General features: G+C 40.9%; 1 protein-coding gene across 10 annotated transcripts in view; it reads right to left on the minus strand.

The window, feature by feature from the left end:
- The window catches only part of AUTS2 (activator of transcription and developmental regulator AUTS2), a 984,419-nt gene that overhangs the window by 715,075 nt on the left and 253,565 nt on the right, over positions 1 to 15,779 (minus strand). For all 10 annotated transcript variants that reach the window (XM_019493307.2, XM_019493306.2, XM_014608106.3 and 7 more), the window contains exon 2: positions 15,292 to 15,501. In XM_019493307.2, the coding sequence (XP_019348852.1) occupies positions 15,292 to 15,501 (210 nt within the window). The remainder of the gene's footprint in view (positions 1 to 15,291; positions 15,502 to 15,779) is intronic.

Raw genomic sequence — 15,779 nt, forward strand, 5'->3', positions numbered from 1 at the left:
TTACTTTTAATGAAACGTAGGCTGCTAATGACCCAAGTCGTTTCTGAAATGGGGCATATGTTGTTTAGGAGCTTTTGGAAAATACTACCTATTTTTCCAGGGAGCACAAAAAATTGGCGAGAGGGGAAAACCAGGTGAAAATCAAGTAGCTTTAACCTGCCGTAGTTGCCTTGCCTAGGCACGCTGTATTACTGCCATTCCACATTTCAACTAGATGGCAGATGAGGTGTTCCCTTTTGTACGTCATAAATGTTACAGTACACGTGCTCATACACACTGAACTATTTATACACTATTTCTTAGGGACTTGTCTAGGTTCATATGCAACTCTGGAAAAGAAGCCATCACCGCAGCTCATTTAGGAATATTGCTTAATTTTTAACCAAAAGCAGCAAACAGTTGCACAAAGTCACAAAGGAGTATTGTGCTGCTATAAAACTTTACAAAAAGTGCCAGATTCTATTTCAGCAAGATTTTGATAAGTAATTCCCTTATGGTTGCTTGACAGAAGAAGAAAAAAATCCATCCCAAGCCTTCAAACCACATTTAAGAATTTACAGAAGTAAAGAAATTGGTAGTGTACGACAGGGGAGAGAGAAGGCAGAATAATAATTGAAGCAAGTTGACAAGGTCTTTTAAAAACTCACTTCTGAACAGTGAGCGTCAATGGGATCATTTTACAAGTCAAATATTTTTGTTAAAGTGCTAATCCAATCTAAACAAGAGTTAGTTATAAATTAAACAAACTCAGCATTTATTGGCATTAACTGAAAGTATGTAATGCTAATTTTAACATGTATGCACCAACAAGCGGGGCTACAGTAAAGGCCCTGTTGTCCAAGTAACAATAAGCAGGCCACAAATTTGAACATAATAAAGTTTTCCTAGAAAAATGTATCAGATTATAAAAGGCACAGGAAGGTTTAGTAAAGGAAAAAAAGAAACATTCCTACACTTGGACATTTTAAAGAGCATTAAGGAAAAAACCTTTCAATGAATCTCCACTTATAATTCAACTTGCTGTCAAAGGTCAGGAGTTAAAATATACAGTTTACACTAAAAGCAGGAAGCAGAGTAAGTAATTGAATAACATCAGGAAATGGCAGAATACTGCCATTTTCCTAATGGATATAGTACAAGATTTACTCTCTCCAAATTAAATTCTAGAAGCTACTGTAGAGAAAGGTTTATTTTTCACCGGTCCGATTTTTTTAGCCTATTTAAAAAAAAACCAACCCACCAAGAGCAACCCTTCATACTGTATATGCTCAACAAGCCCAACCAATGAAATTAAGCAGACAAAGACCATTCACATCTTTGTAAATGAGAAAACTTCTAGCAAGTCTCTTCGACAGAATGGGCAGTACAAATTGGCCGTTGAATATACACAAAATGGAAATAATTCCTCTAAATTAAGCCTTTTTGAATTATTCATGGGAAACAGATTTTCAGGATTTAAATTACAAAGTTTTAACATTACAAATCTTGAATCACTATTGATAGGTTTAGTTTTCTTACCTCGACAAAGTCCAATATCATATCATTCTCTCTCTAGGAAATGCTTTATGATCACTCTAAAATGGTATGTAAGATGCCATTCTGCTTACTGCTTCTGGAAATAAGGCACCCACTGGTACCTCCTGTAGACCAATGAGAGCATTCTGGTAATAATTATACCAGACTGTATCGTTATAGAGTAGAAAGTTTGAGGGGGATCATTTCCCATATTTATGGATACTAAAGCTGAAGTTCATTAAAAAAACATGGCAAGCGTAAGTCTCAAGGCAGAAGATATCTTTTCGTGAACAAAACATGGTGCTGATAGGGAAATGTTAGATTGTAAATTGTACGGTGTGTACCTACAACAAGTGCACTTTACAATTATACCCCACCTTTCGTCCCCACATATACAAGTTGTTAAAAAAATTATAAATATAACATTACAAATAAGGTTGACTTAATCCAATGCCTTCCATCACTTCCTGATGGTTATATATATCCATCTTACGTCACTCAAGTAATATTTATTCTTCATATGCATTACACGTCTGTTCCAATGGAAAAACTGCTTCGTATTGAACATTACTAATGTTAACACATTGTACGTGTACAGAATCTTCCATCTAGGGTTCAACATTACTATTAGTTTATTAGTCCTTATGTCCAAATTAAAAGAGAAGCACACTTTACAATTATATCCAATTTACAGATGGGAACACTGTGAGGCAGAGGGATTAGGCGACTTCTTTAAGGTCACACCACACCAAAAAAAGTATAGGACAATGATAAAAATGTGTTCTCACTTGATGCTGTGTCTAGAATTTGCACTCGCACTGTCTGGTAGGTTTTAGGTGAATTCTGAGTCCAGAAAGATCTTCAATTTTTACATAAGAATATAATGTGTAAACCTGTAAAAGCATCCATGACTTCAATAAAATGGGGTACTAACAGAGATCAACTTAAAACCACTAGAAGACTAGAAGAAACTGCACATTTGTATAATGGAGTTCTGAAGCAGGAAAAGTTTTGTTGGTTGTTTCCCCCCCCCACCCCTCGGGGGACAGAAGGAGGATGGGGGAAGACTTTAGTAAAATTAAGTTTCTTCCACCTTACTCAAGCCCTTCTACCTATAAGCAAAAAATGCTGAAGCCTACGACCATATTAAATTATGAAGCTCATTCTCCTTTTGACGAAGGCACGATTTCTACTCCATATTAGTGGGAGCTAGCAGAGGACGTGTTTCATAACTCGGTGAACAAACTAAATAGTTATATAGATTCCAGAATATCCCAAGGAGAAAACTATGGGTTTAAAAATGAAATATTAACTCTTTGGTGTGGAAAGTATCCTCTTCATTCTCTCTTACAAGAACAAAGCACAGGGAGGTTTTGTATTTTCTTAAACATATGAGCTATTTTTCCTCACCTAGCAAGTCCTATTGAACAAGTTTTATAATTAACATCAAAGCAATTTGAAAGCTGCTTGACTTGCTAAAAGCCTGTAAACAAGCAGGAAGCAATACGGTGGATTACAAGAGAAGAACATGTGTTGGGGGGAGGGGAGAGTATCAAACATTAAGCAGACTGATTACTAATTTTAATTTTAAGCCATTTTTATGAGCCCTCTCCATCCTACTGTCACTTCAGTTTTGAACTCTTCTGTAGCACGAGACACTTTTGTTTCACAACATCATAATAAAAACTTTTCTATATTTTATTCTTTTATTTTTAAGAATACCCTGAAGTAAAGGACGTTTTCTGGCAAGATTAAAGGATAGCTTGGTATTTTTCTTCCTTTCCTTTAGACACCATTTACTTGAATGTGAGATCCTAACTTTTCTTTAACTTAAAAATTAGTGTCCTGTATTGCACAGTCACCGTCTCAAAGTTTTTTGGGGGGTTTTTTTCCTATTTTAAAGCAATATTTTTGCTCTTCTCGTGCTGATGCAGTCAAGACTCACACAAACCAAAAGAGAAATTTTCTTAGGACACAATACTGCAAATACGGAAGCAAACAAGACACAGTACAGACTCTAGCCATAATTGAGAACACAGTACTAGAAAGGACTTCCTGGTCATTGAGTCCACCCCCCTGCAATTACAGGAAAGCTCATCGTGCAACGTATTTTATAAGCTGATCAAGATCCATCTTAAAAGCCTTTATGGAACATTTTGGTTTCTCTCCTTTGCTGCTCTTATCGGGTAGCTGGTCCAGAATTGCACTACTCTGATGGTTAAAAACCACTTTCTAATTTCCAGGCTAAATTCTTCCTACCATTTTTTATGCCGCCTGTGCAGTGCCAACATTTGCCTCTGGAAGACAAGGTTATTTGGGTAAATGAGTTATCGTTTATTAGACACGACTACAACCAACACCCCCTGAAACCTTTTCCTCTAGCTCTTGCCCTCCTTGGGGCTGGATTAATGCATAGGCAAACTAGGCACATGGATGCCAGGGGGGCCTGGTCCTTCCCTCTGTGGCAGCAGTAGCATGAATGGCCCCATCCACCTCCCTTCCCTCCTGGGTGGGGCTGCTACTGATGCCCTAGGGACCGATGTGCCTTCCCCAGCCTCCGGTTTGCTCCAGGCACCAGGTAGAGAGAGGGCACGTGCTGGGGGGGGTGGGAGCGTGAAGCCCAGGTGGGCAGAGGGTGCGGGGGGCTGGGGTGGGCATGTAGGGACTGCCCCACACTCTCCCCTATGGTGCACAGCCCCCACTGCCAGCAGCAGCAGCCCTCAGGGCACTCGTGGCCCACACAAGCTCAGGCACAGGGCTCGGGACAGCGCTGCACGGTGGAAACAAGGAGCACAGCCTCATGCCTGGCTTCACATGGTGCACATGCAGCTCCATGCTACTGGGGAAAGCCCGGAGTCAGCTCCTTCCTTAACCCCTGCTGTGCAGGTTGCGGGAAGCCAGGAGTAGGGAAGGCAACCGGCTCCAACCCGCACCGCTTCCCCTGGGTAGCACGCAGCTGCACGTGGGCTGCATGGAGCCTGGTGCAAGGGAGGTGACCGGCGGCCTGCTCTTTGCCACCACCATGCAATGCTGGTCATAGCCACCTGTCGTGGGGTGCTGGTGCCTGTGCAAGCCCCGAGGGCAGCTGCCACTGGCAGCGGGGGACCGTGCGCCATGGGAGGGGAGTGTGGGGGGTCTCTACACCCTCCACCGTACCTCACACCCACACTCTGCCTCCACAACTCCCCTCCCACAAATACATGCCCACATACCCTATTGCACCCCCACCACCACCACCCCTACTCCCATCTCTTTGAAATCTGTTTGGTTTGTTTTTAAAGGCAGTGCTACTTTTTTTTTTCCTCGCAGGACTTGGCAATACTGCTCTGAGCCCTGCTCCCCATGGGCGGCAGCACCAGGGTGGGGAAGGGGTCTTGACTTGCCCGGGGCCCTTGAGTTTGTTTGCCTAGGACCCACTACAGGGTTAATCCAGACCTGGCCCTCCTATCCTTTTGTCTTGCTGGTGTTTACCCCTGGGGTCTCTTTATAGAGAGCACACATATCCCTTTCTGAGCCTTCCTGTTGCTGACCTAAACAAGCCAAGCTCTTTAAGACTCCTCTTCCAAGGCAGCAGCTCTCCTTTCCCTTCACCAACCCATGAGCCCTCTTCTGCACCTGTCCCAATCTGAGCCCATCTTTTTTGAACACGGTTGACCAAAGCCCTGTATGGTATACAGCAATCAAAGAAAGCATCCAGATTTATGAAAGCACTCCAGGTTAAAAATGTGCCTAAGTGTCTTAAGAGATGGATAGATTCTTAAAAGCTCTTATGAATCATGGTCTATGCTTATAAAGTTAACGTTATGTTTAAGCCTTTGCAGGATGAGTTTAACTTAGTACGGAGCGATAACACGGAAACCGATTACATGCTGAAGTGCCATGAAATTCACTTTGTAAGAAAACTGAAAATGAAGAATGTATCATCTTGCCAACTACAGCTTCCTAATATGTACTCTGAACAATACCAGGTAGCTTTCAGACAGAAGTAAATTCTTCCATTTGATACCACTGCCTTGAATGTTTTATTAGAATATTCAGCGTTGATTATTTAATTAAATCTAGTAAGGGTATTAGGAAACAGGAATGCATTATGCAGCATTAAGAAAAAGAATTGTGATTAAAATCAGAACAGTGAAGCACAATATTTTTCTCTTAGCATCACTAGCTTTCAATTCATGCAGATTCTTTAATTTTCCCCTCTCATAAACGGCACTCTGTTTTACATCCTGGTAAGTAAAAATTGTTCCAGGGAACAGCAACGCAGGTCAGGCCCAAATGCCGCCTGTAGTTTTGTCTGTTCTACTGCTACATGGCCTTTCATCAGTCATCCCACCGCACTCCCAAGTATGAGACTGTGACACGATGTCTACGGGGAGCAATACGGAGTGGTAATGTTCAGGTATAACAGTTAATGATGGACAAGAGTGTCACATTTTGCCAATGATTCACTCAAACCAGGTCCTTTATCTCGTACAATGTCACTCATGTCTTCCCTAATGAGCACAAAGCTGAGAACTTCGAATTTGGACGTTGGCAGTTTCAGTGGAAACCCCCCCAAACCAATAAACAATCCCACCCCAAACCAAACATTGTATTGTTTGGTGAATTTTACCAAAAGTGGACAATCGAGGTGTGTGAAGTTACCTGAAATGAAGGGAAAAAAAAATCATTTTGGGGAAACAATGAAATGTGGTCAACCTTTTTAACTTTAGAATTATACACATTGCTCATTATCCCTGCCAGTGCATGGAGATCAAGAAACTGGCTTGCAGTTGATCAAAAACAATGGAGAAGCACCAATACCATGACACATTCGTGGAAAGTACGAAACGTAGACTTCCTTGAGATGAAGGGATGACTCTGAAGCTGGCAACAAGGGCGCCTTCCCTGTTCACAATCAGAGAATACTGTTACGTTCAAGAAATCTTCAGCCTTAATAATAGCATCACAAAGCATTGCTAGCTGTGAAAGCAATCATGAACGCATATACCTGGATTTCACACTGCTTTAGCTTACTAGATTGAGGATAACATTGGCACTCGTACACATATTTACTCTTTGATTATAACGAGTCTGAACTAAAAAGCAGCCTTTCAGACCTTGTGAAGAATGAGCCTCTCCTTGAGATTTGCTCCAACTGGTGGACCATGGAGGCAGAGGTACTACTAAAAGTACATTTAGGTTGTGTAGAGTGAAAAAATATCCTGTACAATTGAAGATGAACATGAAATATGGTCCTATCGGTTGATGAACATGAACATGAAATATGGTCCTATCGGTTGGCAGCTAGTGTGTCGGTTTGCAGAACAAAAAGATCATGACTATGAGATGACTTCTCTTCACATAATACAGAGTTATCAAGACTAGGGCATCATAACCATTTGCTACACAGAGCGCCATTATAAAGACCATCTTAGTCCGATGCCGTTTCCCCGATGATGTCCTAGCAAAGAAAAAGCCAGATTCTGAAGAGTACCGAGAACCTGAAACTCCTGTCTAGTGATGGGAAGTCAATGGAGATTCGAGGTCACTTACACATGGTTGATATTTTCAAAAGAGATTAAGGATAGATTTTCATGTGCTCAGTGATTATACATATGGGCAAATTTTTGCACCAGTATCCATTAGAGCCAAATTTTGCCATGAGCACAGACACTAGTGAGACCAATTATTTATGCGACTGCTAGAAAACATAGCTCTCCAGCCACGCTGACTATCTGCGGACAGTGAGCACCTTTGAAATTCACAATCCAATGATTTAGATGTTCAAAACGTGGTGCAAAAGTTATCTGGTTAATTCTCATGAAACCCTAGTGAGATAGCCAGGTAAAAACCACTGTGTCCATTTTACAGGCAGAGAAGCTGGGGCAGAAAGGTAAAGGGATGTTTTAAGGTGACTCCGGCAGAACCAGGATTAGAATTCAAAATGCTCACAACCCCCAGCGTTGACGGTCTTCTTCCAAACCACAAAGGTTTGCAATGCATCAGGTATAAAGGACTGGTAAACCTCTGCATATCGCCGTGTCGCTGAAATACTAAAAACAGGTTCAAGCCATGTTAATGTTTTTAACGCGCAAACATTTGGCCCTGCTTTTAAATACATCGCAGGTCTCCCAGAAGCCTAGAAGACCTGTGACCGAGCCATACTACAAATTTTAAAAAGGTAACTATTACACCACTCATCATAGTAAAGCACGACGACATTTTCCAGGCCTCTCCATCCATTTTGGGGAGGACAGTCAAATGATAAACACCGCCCTGTGCAATAGGCCCATATTTTCAGGCAGGGTGGAGATTTGCTGCGGTGGGCAGGGAAGCATAAATAGCAAAATAATTAGTAAATGGATGGTGTAAGCTCAGAAAATTAGATATTTTCTAACTCACCGGTGGTCCAGAAACCAGTAGCTGCATACAGCACCTCTAATCCTTTTTTTTTTTTTTTTTTAGCTTAACTCACTGGTAAAGCGCCTGGAGAAAAAACCTCCTCCTTCTTTCTAAGAAAGAAAACCCATTTTTGTCCAATTCCATTAGTCAGAGAGAAGCTCTCCACAGAGCAGCCATTTTGAGTCCATGGCACTTCACAATATGCATTTGCTTACTAGATCTAGAAGGGCAAAACACCCTTACTTATCAATTTGACTCATGATTACTATTTCAAACAGCCTCAGACCCAGATGAACAAAAAAAAGCACTTTACATAGCAATATATATGGAACAATAACATTGCCAGATGGTATCATACTGAACAGAATTAATTTCACACATGATGTTTTCAAGGTGTTAAAATATGACACAGCTTCTGCTAATAAAACATCTTCCTCTCCCCTCCTCCTCTTAAGAAAATGCTACATTCCCACTAGCCCATATTTTACATTATATGTGTTTTCAATTCTGATAAGGGCAGCTGATTGCTTGCAAACCTAATTACAGTCAAATGAAAGTCTCTCAGAACCATCATTAGCAATTAGGACCTGCTGGATTTGCAGTGTATCATTTAGAGAGGTATAATTCAATAGCTTATTGAAAAATTGCAGGTGAAACTGGTGATTATAAGAGGGAAAAAAAGCCTGTGACACGTCACTGCAGGCAAATCTTCAGTAAAGTGGCAGCTTCTATGAGCAGTTGATCAATGAATGCAGGTGTTTGCTTCAGCATGCCACAAAGCGCAGCTCATCATGTTGCTTAGAAAATGTTAGCTGCATCCTGTCATCTCTTGCTTGGTTTTGTGAATGGTTCTGGATTTCACATTGTGTGGCTGTGCATGTGTTTTTAAAAAGGAATCCAAAACGGCCTATCCAGGGACTTTATTAAATCTGCAGAGATGTGCGGTGCAGAACAATAGGTGCACGGAGCAATTCATAATTCTTCGGTGCTTTACACAGAATACCAAAATCCTTTTATGCCCATTGAGCTCAATTATACATTATTAGGGCCTCAGCAGTTGTTTGGATGCTTTTGAGCAGCTGGGTGCCTTCAGAGATGACGCACTGGATACAGGGACTGTGGGTTAAGTACAGCTGGAGATTGCTGTGGTCCCTGCTCAGAAGCAAAACAGAATCACAAAATGTTTGTAATCCAAGCACAGTGCCACAAATGGCAGCTTTTGAGAGAGAAGATTGGAGACCAAACAGTGGAGTTCACTTGGGTGTCCTCGTGCTTGCTCGCTCCCTCCTTCTCTCTGTCTCTCTCTCTGGGAGTATATAGTAAAAGACAGTCCCTTTAAAAAAATGAAGTTATCAGATGGGCAGTACTAAATATTCAGCAATATTATAATGATATAACGACAATGGACAGGGCAGAGTAGAATTCAGATATGTTTAGCCCGTTCAGAAAAAATCAGGTCATCTCATTCATAAAGATTCTCCCTTCAAAACCTCTTCCAACATCAAATTGCTGCGCATCTACCCTCACAAATAACCCATTCCCCCACTTCCATCATCAGACCCTACCACTGCACCTTTCCCTGATGCTCCATAAATTCCTCTTTCAACAGATACATTCTTATTTCTTAAATCTCCACCATTTGCAAACGGCTCCTCAAATCATAATAAATATCTACTTCTGCTTTTATCTCTCCTTCTTTTCCTACTATATTATTACATCCACTCAATATGTGTACAGTACTTAATCTCCCAGCTCACAGTTACATATATATTATCCTCTCTAGGTTTTAAGTGCTGTAATCTAAATTCTTCACAACTAGAGTCATGAAAAAGGTGATTTTCCAAATAGCTAGGTTGAGAAAACTAGACACGACGGGAAGCGTTCAAATATCACATATTAAAAGTACGCGACGAAGTATGTCTTCCAGGTGCTGTTAATAAGGTGAACTGAGCTCAACCAAACCAAGTAAATAGCAACCTGTTAACAAGACATAAAACCAATACACAATGCACAGAGCTTTATTATGCTAGCACTCCCTTTAAAACTTTGTTGTATGGGATCTATTTTAAATTTATTTTAACATGGGATTGCAAGGCAGGCACACCAAAAATACACCTTGTAGGTTGTAACACAAAGGCTGAATCTACTTTTTACTTTAATAAAAACAGTTCTCTATAAACTGATTACCACCTTCTCCTTCTACAGTCAACTAGAAAAAATATTAGCTGATAAAAGTATCACCGGCTAACAGTATTTTCGACAAGCCAAAGTAAAAGGGAAAGTTTTCTTTGGCTTCAGGGATGAAGAAGTCAGTCTACAATAGGGCTAATTTGGCCTCTTGTGAATGCCCTATATTGAAAAACCCTCTGTTTTCTTGACTACAATGTGTTCTAGGCCCAATTCCACTTTGAACTTCAGCAGCAACTCAAATCCATTGATTTCCACAGAACAGTTCCCAAGTCCTAACGATTAAGAGATTGATAATTCGGTCCTTTGTTGCGTAAGTGCATGCGTGCAAAAAGATATATATATGCACTTGTACATGCACACAGCATGGATATGGTATCTGCACCAGAATCTATTCTATAAGGACACAATTGCCTTTTTTCTCTTTGGTGCTGTCTGGAGTCGCCAGTACAGATTCAAGAAATTAAACAGTTCTACATGGCTGCATATAATGCATAGAGCTGGTTGTTTCCCTCTCGAAGCCCACCCACAATTTCATTTTCAATTAGCAGCTCTTGGAGAGGCAGTAATAAAAGCAGTTGCTAAAGAGCACTCACATGTCATTGAAAGACTGCAAACCCAAACTGTAAATAGCACATTGTAAATCGCTTGTCACCACTGTCAACTCTTGCTGGAATCGCACAGCAAGCGACAATCAAACCCATCTGCTCAGCTCCCCCGACCAATGCCACCACAAACTATACAGATACCACCCACCTTCCACTTCTCTCTCATTACCTGTCATGTAGAGGCTTGTACAAGGATGTGCAAAAACCATTATTGACTGTAAGCACAGATTAAAACACAGAGCACAAAATGGTTATTTCATCTTCTGCAACTCAGATGTGTTGCACTACTAAAGGATACAACCATTTCGGCACCAGAAGAAAAACACGATATGATTAAATCCAGAGAACTATTAGCTTCATCAATGAAGAACAAGGAGGAAGGGGTGAGAGGGGCCATACAAGGCAACCCATCAAGCATCTGCATTGTTGACTTTAGGGTCTATGGATAATGGGTGTATGAATCAAGGACATGAGGTACTAATGTCTAAGACATAAAAGGCTTAATATTGTCAGTCTCTAGTCCCCTGTCCTCCTCTCAACTGATCCCTGCATCAGCAAACAAGCACCACACAAGGAAATACTTATAATTGCTGGGTCCCATCTTTGACACAGTTTGGATGTCTCTTCCTTTCTCCATTCTCCCTGCCCTCATTCAAGCTCATCTCTGTCCATCTTTTCATCACTCCTTTTCTTCTTTTTATTCATCACCTGCCACTCCTTTTCTTTTCAGGTCGTTTTCTTAAACCTTCCAAAGGTGTGTGGATTGGCACTCAATAAAAAGCCAGGATCAGCAGAAATGGCCCTCACTTAAGCGAGATGGTAATAGTAATAGGCTCTTATATGTTAAGTGAACCAGCTGCTCACCCAGTGTGTTATACCAGGATTACCATTTCAGAAATGCATACAATGGGTTTCTTTTTGCTGGGGGAAAAAGAACAAAACTAAAAAACCCTCCCTATACAAGTGTTGAACAAAATGATGATTAGGATAATGGAGCTGGGTGGAAGAGCGAGGGGGGAAGGTGGCTTATTCTTTTAGGCCTGTTGTCCACACACCCCTTAACTTGAGAGAGAAAACAATAAGCTTATGCACAAAACTTGGTCGTACACAATTTTCACCAGCAAAATGCTTTATTTGCCAGTACTGCTTAACATAAAAATACTCATCGATATTTAAAAATTATTATTTGTATCCATTTGGAATTGCTTGCTTTTAAAAGGTATTGGGAAAGCTAAAAGAAAATAAATACAAAACACACAACCCACAGAGAAAACTTAAGGAAATTAAACTTAAAAAGGAAGGAAAGAAATATTCTGATGAGTCTTATGTATGCTAAATACTTTCTCAAGTCTCCTTGAGGCGTTTAATAAGTATATTTATAAAAACTCACAAAGCAGAGAGTTCAAAAGTCCTCTCACTAGTAAAATATGAGCTTTAATTAACCTACGGTTTCACATTTTCTGGATTTCAATAAACCTGTAGGCACTACATATAGCTGGATAAATACCTGCATGAATACTGCAAGGATTTCCTCTGAAAACTAATTAGCAGCCCTTCCAACGGCCGACTTGAACTAAATCTATTTGATGAGAGCGCTTCATACTGTAAATCCTGCATGCAAGAGTTACTTTCAGATAACACATTTCACAGAGAGGCATATCAGACAGAACTGTTAACCACTGGTAAAGCCATGAACATAATCTCCAGGTATAAAACACTTCCCCCCAACAGGGATGTACTGTAGCCAGGATTTTATTCCAGCCCAGGAGAACAAGTGATGGCATTATGATTATATCATCTTGCAGCAGCAGCAGAACATGCACATCTGTGAATTCAGAATTTCATACTAGAAAAAAGACAAATGAGCTACACTTGCATACAAAATGAAGTTGTAATAAAACACAACCATTTCAAGGCAAGTCCCTGCAGTCCTTATGCTTTTCCAGGTCCTTACATCTCTGCCAAATTTAAAATTATTGGCCCAATTTCCCTCTTCCTCTGAGCTGATGTTACCATAAATCTATTGACTTCAATGAAGTTACTCCCAATTCAGAGACGAAAGGGTATGAGTCAAAATTTGAATCAATGGGAGACTAATTGTGTGCTAGGAAATGAGGAGTGCTGGCTGGGAAAAATAACAGTAAAGTATGTGATTGTGAAGCTTATCTTGGATGTTAATCTTGCTGGGTTGATCTGACCCCAGCTGACTTCCTGCCCCTTGGGCAGGTGGCTGGACCTGATGATCTTGCAAGGTCCCTTCCAGCCCTAATGTCTATGAAATCTATAAGCACTACAGGGAAGAAGGATATATATATATTTTTATTACAGGAAAATTGCTTGTGGAAACTTTAATTCTGGTTTCAACAGGATCTTTACTATCTGGGTTAAAAGGAAGGGGAAAAAAGGAACGAATGCTTGCCATAAATACTGTACATAATAGCTCTGAGTATGTCTTCTCAAATAAGCTTTACAGTCTTTTCCATGACATCTCTTTCTCAGTTAATTGCCCGAATTGCTTGGATCTGTCAGCACCTACACCTCTCACGAGACAATGTTTTTACCTAAGGAGATGTACCCAAATCACACGTATTAATTTATATTTGGGAGGGTATTTTATTTCTTTTCAGGAACTCTTCTCTCAGTCTTATCCCTCTGGAATTCAGCAGAGTGCTCCGATTTACCAGCTAAAAGGGAAACCATTTTCTTCCATGACATTTTTCAGCTCAATACCTTCCAAGTTAGCGTATATTTATTCTTAAAAACACAACCTCCCAAATAACCTCCATCAGCAGTCAGGCTGAATCCTTTATTACTTAAGCACCGAGTAGAAAAGCTTTCATCTGACAGCATATTACATCATGGGAATCAAATGGTGCAACAAGTCAAGTTTAACTGCACAAAGCAGACATGCTTAAATACGGTTCGACACACCAAAAGGGAAGCAAGTAAGAAATTAGTGCGTAAGCCTAGAAAACGGTCAGAGAAACACAGCAGCTTCTCCTACTCTTCAATCCCTTGACTCAAACACACGGTTAATTCCCTACGACCGACTGCTCAGCTTTTACAGACACAGATACATTGCAGAAATCACCCATTCAGTTTCTAGATAACAGCACTGGAGCATAACACAATTGTTGCACTGCATTTCTTAAAGATGGCTTACCACCCTTTTAAAATAAAAATAAGAAAATCAGAAGAGATCACAGAATCAGTGCATATGGAAGAGGAGACATTTTTCAAGCTGTTTTCTGAGCTGAACCACTTTGCAATCACTGGTCTTTCTATATAGACTTTTGCTTTCAAAATAACAGCAGAAACAATTTGGTTGCATACTTTTACAACCCTGTTTATTAAAGTTCAATAAAAAGCCCATGTGCTTGTCACTCAATGTCCTCGGTTTACTCTTGGCATTGCCTTCAGCTGAGACCATTACAAAAACTAATCCGGCCTCACTTTTATCCACACCTGTTTTTTCTTTCAGGTTCTCTGTTTGAGTTGCCCACAACAGATGACAATTTATTTACTGACCAAACTGTTGCCATGAAAATTTATTTAAAAAAACAAAACCAAAAATAAGTAAAACAACCCTCCCCAAAAGAAAGAAACGATTCTATGGATTTACTGCACAAATTTAGGCCATCCTTGACTCTTTTTTTTCCCACTTAACCTTAGCATTTTCCATCTTGGCTGCCGAACATGCACGCAAGCTGTCCATGCCTCCAAAGGGTTAGTTTTGCCATGTACAACAGAAATAAATGCAAAGGATATATCGTTTTTTTCTGATCATAAAACCTTTGAAAGCGAGGCTACTTTTCTGTACCTTAACTGGCAGAGAAATCACTAGTTATTTCGGTACCGATTCCTGAATTATGTACCAAAGTGGCCAGGCTCAAACACCACAGTCCCCAATCCTATACGCTCGTTCATTTGCTCACCTATGCACTGCAACTACTGTGGTTAGGAAACAACAGCATGGGCCAGGTACAAGGTTCTCGTTTAGGGGCCCGGCGATTAGTCACCCAAAAAAGACCGCACTGGTACTGCAGACGTTATACAAATGAGTTTCTTGTACAATAATGAGCGCTCCCATTCCATTTGTCTTAATTAGCGGCTAACTCCTTTCTCCACTGTCTCACTTTGCCCTTAACTTTTTGAAGGGAGTCTGATACTTCTTTATACACGTTTAAAAAGACAGTGAAAGCGCAGTTCCACCACATAGCAATGCTGGTAAAGTCATCTTCTGAATATTGAGACATTAAGCCTACTGCCTAGTTAGTCTCACAGCCAGCTCAAGCGTGGCTCTGCAATCCAAGGAAAGAACGTCTAGCCTCTGCACACTTGCACCTGGCGTCCTTGCACAGGTCTCTCCTTCCTCCCGTTTTCAACGTACATACCCACACAGTTTACCTGTCCCGAGACCAGGCAAGCTGCTCGTCGACAAAGCCTATAGCCGCTAGTTGCCCCACAGTCAAACTAGGAAGGAATCGCAACAACAAGGAAAACTCCCCAGATCAAGTAAGCGGCTTCAAGTTCTAGGTAAGATATGTGGGTATCCAACACCGCCCCCACTCCCCCCACCGCATAACTTGTCTCCCACCTGTCTGATGCCCTTTGGTAGTTTCTTCCTTTTCCCAAGGTGCTGGCAAAGATTACGATCATTTTCTCGATCCGAGCTGTACTGGTGGTGGTGAAGTCTGTTCTTTTTTGGGTGGAATGACAGCCCATTGGTAAGTGCTTCCCGTTTCTTCTTGGCGAGAGGGTTCTGCCGCTTCTCCACGCGTTCCTGAGGCTTCAGTGCTACATCCTTCTGCACATGGGGGGAGGGCAGGAGAATAAAAACAGAACGACTGGTTATTATTGGTACAGACTAAGAAAGATCACTTTTTAATACTGAAAACAAGCTAATTGCCTTTGTGCAGGATTGTTTCTAATAAAATAAACTAGGCCAGATCCTTAGGACACAGCATCTTGCTGTCCAGTATGCTACAGCGACGTTGCAGAAGGAAGCCAAATTCGTACGACTTAAATTAGTGACTATCCCAACGTCAACTTGCTTTTAGTTAATAGACCCTCCTCCAAATGTTT

This window comes from Alligator mississippiensis, chromosome 14, assembly GCF_030867095.1.
Source record: "Alligator mississippiensis isolate rAllMis1 chromosome 14, rAllMis1, whole genome shotgun sequence".
Lineage (NCBI taxonomy): Eukaryota > Metazoa > Chordata > Crocodylia > Alligatoridae > Alligator > Alligator mississippiensis.